Source organism: Seriola dumerili, unplaced genomic scaffold, assembly GCF_002260705.1.
Source record: "Seriola dumerili isolate Sdu_G_001 unplaced genomic scaffold, Sdu_1.0 BDQW01001417.1, whole genome shotgun sequence".
NCBI classification, from domain to species: domain Eukaryota; kingdom Metazoa; phylum Chordata; class Actinopteri; order Carangiformes; family Carangidae; genus Seriola; species Seriola dumerili.
The window spans coordinates 749,057-755,056 of NW_019175672.1; the positions used below are offsets into that span (position 1 = coordinate 749,057).

The 6,000-nt window shown below is 42.4% G+C and overlaps 1 protein-coding gene across 2 annotated transcripts in view; it reads left to right on the plus strand.

Annotated features, from left to right (window-relative positions):
* Nucleotides 1-3,239, plus strand: part of fam102a (family with sequence similarity 102 member A) — a 33,330-nt gene extending 30,091 nt beyond the window's left edge. For both annotated transcript variants that reach the window (XM_022768138.1, XM_022768139.1), the window contains exon 12: nucleotides 604-3,239. In XM_022768138.1, coding sequence (XP_022623859.1) covers nucleotides 604-649 — 46 coding nt within the window. In that variant the 3' untranslated portion in view covers nucleotides 650-3,239. The remainder of the gene's footprint in view (nucleotides 1-603) is intronic.
* Nucleotides 3,240-6,000: the final 2,761 nt, after the last annotated feature.

Consider the following 6,000-nt stretch of genomic DNA (forward strand, 5'->3'; position numbering starts at 1 on the left):
AACAGTGACACTAAAATCAATCATATGAATAGAAGAAGAGGAAGCTGCAGGAGCAGTGTGAGAAGTTTCTAAGACATTTTAATCTGTGACGTTGGAATTAGTTAACTTCAGTTAAACTTTTCATGAAGCAGAAGAACAGAATGTGTTTTTGGCCCCAACTTCACATATCTGCAAAATCTACAGAGAAAGTGTCTTATACACTGTGTCAGACCGACACGTTTCATCTTGAGACCTTCGTCAGGCTCCACGCAGAACATTTAACAAAGAGCATTTAAATAAGAGTAAAAAAGCAGCAAAGAGTCGCCACCTCACAGCTTCAAACTAAAAATCACATACCTCCACCAGATCCACATTATTATCTGGATCTGCACTGAACTGTGCAAACTCACAGATCTCATCATAACATGGATCTGCCCCTTTTATCTGGATTGGAACCAAAATGTAACCGGTTCTTCTCTGGGCCGCGCCCCATCCCTCCGCCGAGTTTGGTGAAAGTCAGTTTCGGTACTTTTTGTGTAATCCTGCTGACAAACAAACAACCTCCTTGGTGAAGGTAACTAGTCCGCACTCTGACCGTTTGCCTGTCTGTTTGGATCCTTGCAGGGTGTCTGCGGGCGGCTACGAGCCTGTGGTGATAGAGAGCCATTAAGCGGAGCGCCGACCTGCGGATCGTCCGTGTCGCCGGTTTTCCTGGAGCTTCAGCTGGTCTGACGCCGTGAGGGGAAAAACCTCGTCAGTTTGCACTTTATGTGAAATGTGTGGCAGTGCTCGCCTCCGCTCCGTTCGTCTGTGTTGTTGTTGTTGTTGTGATTCAGATGCACAAAAAGAAAAAAAAACGTTTCCCTGAGACGCCCCTGTGGTGTGTTTATCTGCGTCTGTGCTGCAGTTCGCCTGTTTAACTGATAGAGATACAGACACCAACATCATCCATGTGTCCCCAGCTCGTCGTTATAACTGACGCCGCACTAACGACCACCTTTACCCACAGTAAGAGAGAGGAAACATGCTGTTTAAAAATAACCAATGCTTCAAGTTATAAATGATGTTAGTGTGCAGAGACCATGTGTGGAAAACATTCATTCATCTCTGGAAAACTGTCGTGTGTGTGAGTAATAGAACTATATTAGAGCCAGATACAGACAGGGAGAGAAATTCTCAGCTGTTATTAATACTGTTGGTGACAGGAAGTTAGTGAGGCTGGACTGAAGCTACTTCATGATGTCCTGGGGATGAATGGATGAGGATGGTTTTCATGTTTAAGTTCACTCGCGGTAACAAACCAATTCATTATACACTTGATTTATTCTAGTGTTAATATGAGGAATGACACCCATCATTGAAGTCCCTGAACTTCTGCTTTTCTGGAGGTGAGAGTAATTTGCAGCCACAGACTCTCAGCAGCAGTTTCATCGTAGTTTCAGTTGATTTTTTTATTATTTTTTTCCCTTCACCTCAATTCTGACTAATTTCTGTCGCTGCAAACTGTCTGAAATGGTTTGCAAGAATCCTCCCGGTTTGGAGTTCAGTTCACATGAAATGATCATTTTTGGAATGGTTTCGTTCTTGTTGTGATTTAGTTGGAAAAAGTTTCCACCTTCAAAAACTTGTAAACCAAAGCCCAGCAGCAAAACAGGATAAAATAACTCCTAAGTGCATTTGGAACTGCGTCTCAGGGCAGCACATCAACACTGAATGTGATCGAGAGTTTGTAAAAAACCACTGATCGACTCTGACTCACTTTAGTTTTTTTCTTTTCTTTTTGTTCTTCGTGTTTGAAGTTGTTCCCTGTTGATCGGGGAGCTGCGGTCGAACCTCCTCTTCACTTTGTGCCTGTAAAGTTTCTCTTAAATGAGCCTAAAGCACCGTGAGCAGTGCTGGTGACGGTGAGGAGAGAAATGTTGTTTCCTCTGTTTGTTTGTCTCAGTCGTGTTAAAACCTTCAGGAGTGACCAGTTAGGAAATCCCACTGTTTTTACTCTCTATATGTTTGATTACTGAGCTGCTGCTGCTGCTGCTGCTGCTGCTGCACCGTCGCCACGTCTGCATGAAGGATTAATCAAAATGATATGTATAATTATCTTCTCTCCTCGGTCATCAGAAGTTAAAACAACATGTGGTCAGTTATAAAACATTAGCTCTGTGGTACAAACTGTTCTGGTTGAAGGAAGACTTCACTACATGAAGGGGGATTTCTGCAGTGGCTGTGACTGTAAAAGTCTTTGTTGCCCCCTGGTGGGGCAACGGCCTGCTGTTTTTGTTTTGTTTTTTTGTTTGTTTCAGGCCCTTTGGTGTTTACAAGGATGTTTACTTCGAGTCAGGCAGAAGAACAGACACCAAGGAGGCAGAAAAAAGGACCGAAGAAGAATTGTAATGTTGGCAACCAGCTGGCTGGTTGATGCTTCTTCTTCTTCTTTCTTTTTTTTTTTCTTTGTTACTTTTAGATGCAGGTTTTTTGTGTTTGAGGTGACAGAACAAGGATTTTTATCTTGTACAGAGGCTTAAAATCGTATTTTTCTGTTTGTAAAAAAGGAGACAGAAGCCATCACTTTGAGAAATAAGTCTCCCTTTTCACATGCAGGTCATTTTAACTTTACAAACCTCTTGAATTAAGTTAAATAACACGATGCACGACCAGTTGGTCAAATCTGAAACATTTTCAGTTTAACCAGCAAATTAATCAGTTATGAAAATAACTGATGATTGATTTTCTGTAGAGGAACTATCAGGTAATCAGCTTCAGCCACATCAGAAAAAATAAAATAATCCTTAAGACTCTGTTCTTTATCAGTTTGGCCGTTATTTTTTCAGAAGTTTTCCTTCTTCTCGTTTCACCTTTTCATGAATTCTCACTTGTCTTTACACGACCCTGCTTGGTTTATTAATCACATTAGTTATTCTCACATTTGGGGATGAACCACTGATCGCATGGTCTGAGTTTACGTCACCACAGCCTTTAGTATTCCTTTAAAGCATTTATTTATATATTTTTGTTCCTCCTTCTTTAAATTTTATTTTATTTTATTTTTGAGGTCGGTTATAAGCTACGCACACAACTCACCTCCCCAAGCTTTTTTTTTCTTTTAGTATGTCTAACAAATAATTCTATTGTAACAAAGCTAGTTTAACCTAAATTTATTAGAGAATTGAGTTGGAACTGTTCTTCCAGTCATCACGTAGTAACTACAGTCTGTTTATTTTTTTCTGCAGAACTGACTTTAAACAATAAAAAGCTAATCCTGAGTTTCTTCCTGTGTCACGTTTTTAATCATTGCTGTTGTTCTGACATGATTTAAATGACAGGAATATTAAAAACAGCAAAATGTGTGTGTCACCAAGATGTCTGTGTATGTTCTTTCACCTCTGTAATAGTCCTGAGAATCTGAGGGGTTTAATGACACGAGTAGGAGTTTATATTCTACAGTTATACACAGAAAATGTTCTTTTTCTTAAATAGTTAATTTTTGCCTGATAGCAGAGTCAGAGTCAGGGGATGACATGCAGCAAAGGTCCACGGGTGGGGCTCGAGTCATTCTGATATTTTTATATTAAATATCTGAAAAAGGTTCTGTAAACAAGATTTTAAACAAGAATATAGCTAGGAAAATAAAGATATAGTGTTGTCATGGCATCCTGAGCAGAGACCTTAGTCACAACCCCTTCAAGTGTGTTAATTTCAGTTTCTCTGCTCTTTATTTTGGTCTGGTTGGACATGCATGGTGCAAACCATGGGCCAAGGACATTAGCACCTGTATAAACACACAGCCTCCGCCCACTTTGCAGTAAACAGTGTACAGGTGAGAGCAACCTTCCAGAATTTCCTCCACTTAAGAAACCACGTCTGTTTTTTTTTTTTCTATAAACTTATTATTGGGGACTACTGGCTCAAATCCCGGTCGCCTGGTGCCCCCTCAAAACACCCATAAAGTATTTAAAGTTTTTACTGGCTCCGTCAGTGACGTTGCTCCTGCCACAGCGCCGGATACAGGAGCCAATACCGGTCTGACTTTACCAAGAGGACAAACCCTACGAGCTGCTAAGGCAGTGTGTTTTCACGAGTCACTGGCTACAGTAGCCATGACAACGTTAGCTAGCTTGCTGTTAGCATATTATGAATGTGTTCTGGAAAATGTTGCTATTGCTAGCTGGCTAACTGTCAGTACTGCCGTGGAGCCAGTGGCGGCTGCCGGTCTTATAAGGAGGGGAAGCTCATTTTCGGCCTACATCATAAAATGTGTCCGTTTATTTATATGTAAATTCGCAGAGTGACAGAAGAGAGTCGCCAAACACAACGCTAGTCGTTTTTAACAAAGATAAAGTAGGTGAGGATCAGTAACGTCTCCAGATCAACTCCGAACAACGGAATGAAAAACTTGAAAAATGCTCCGGTGGATGCTTATACTTCAATATCGCTGATTCGCTCATTTCGCTGTCAATCAAAAAGGGACTCAGCCTCAGACAGATCATCCAATCATCATGCAGAAGCCGAGCGTCCGGGCCAGCCCACTGTTCCATAGACCCCCAGAGACGGAATGAAAAACTTGAAAAATGCTCCGGTGGATGCTTATACTTCAATATCGCTGATTCGCTCATTTCGCTGTCAATCAAAAAGGGACTCAGCCTCAGACAGATCATCCAATCATCATGCAGAAGCCGAGCGTCCGGGCCAGCCCACTGTTCCATAGACCCCCAGAGACACTAAGCGTCCGGTGGGCGGGACAAAGCCCAGCATTTATCCAGCATTTATCCAATGACCGTCTAGTTTCGCTGCGGTGGAACAACCCACTCTGTGCTTCCCCGTTGAAGTCAGTAGACGCTCGGCGTCCACACTGTGGAAAGCACTGTGACGCTGCGGTGATGAATGAGAAGGAAGTCTTGTCGGTTACCTGTGATAAGTAGCTGATTCTGAACAAAAGATGTACGGGTTCTAGCGCATATTTAGTCAATGAAATGTACACACAACAGTACATATTTGACCACTTATTTTGTTGACATTTTAGGGGAAGCTGAGCTTCCCTTGCAGTCTTAGAGCAATCGCCACTGTTTTAATGTTATGCTCTACCGGGGCAATCGTCCGTAACTGTGTCATCAGTTCAGCTCTTTCTCGTTCAACTTTCTGCACGACATAAAAATATGTTCAAATGAGCGCAGCGCAGTCACCTGGTTCTTACAGTGTGTTTTGTCTGTATGCTAATGAGGCTGCGCGGACTCCGTGACGGGATTGGTCGAAGCAGAGAGGAAGCGCCTCCAACTCCACGGCCGGCTTCTCCTATTGGTGCGACAATGATCCTGCGAGTCCTCGCCACAGCTGTAGCCGTTCAAGCATTCAGAGGAAATGAGCTTAAGAAGCCGGCCAGCACATCATTAATTGCGGCTGACATGATAGGCAGCGCGCCTCTTTACCGCCTTTGTGAACATTTATGTGTAATGTGTGATTTGGTTTGAGATGCTGGTGATTGTTGGGGACTGGGCTAAGTTTAAAATTCTGATTGTGCATCACACCCTTAGAAACAGACTGTTGGACACATTAGGAACAGGGGTGCTGCTTGTGTTTTGGGGTTGGTTAGAATCACACAGTTGGGCTCTTTGTTGGCTTCTGTTCCCCTACTTTAGTTATCCTCTCACCTTGTTTGTATTTTTGTTTCCTTATTTAGCCTCCGGGTTATGCAATAAATTTGATTTACGAATAACATCTGGTTTTATGTTGTTTCCCTTTTCTCCTAGCTGTGTCGTAACATAAAGACTGTCAACATATGGTGACTGGGAGGACAATACACCATGATTTCTTTGTATATAGAAACCAACAACTGAAACCTGGCTCTGTGAGCAGTCCACGATCAGTAAGTGAAATACTCGGTGAGTGAAATTTCCCGGGCTGTTATGTCTTCTTTACTTGCAGAAATCAACTGCCTGGTACTGGATGTGAGTCCCACAGCGTCTGAGGTTTTTCTTTCCCAGGAAAGTAGTTCGACAAAGGGTTTATATCTTGATGCTTCATGTGAAC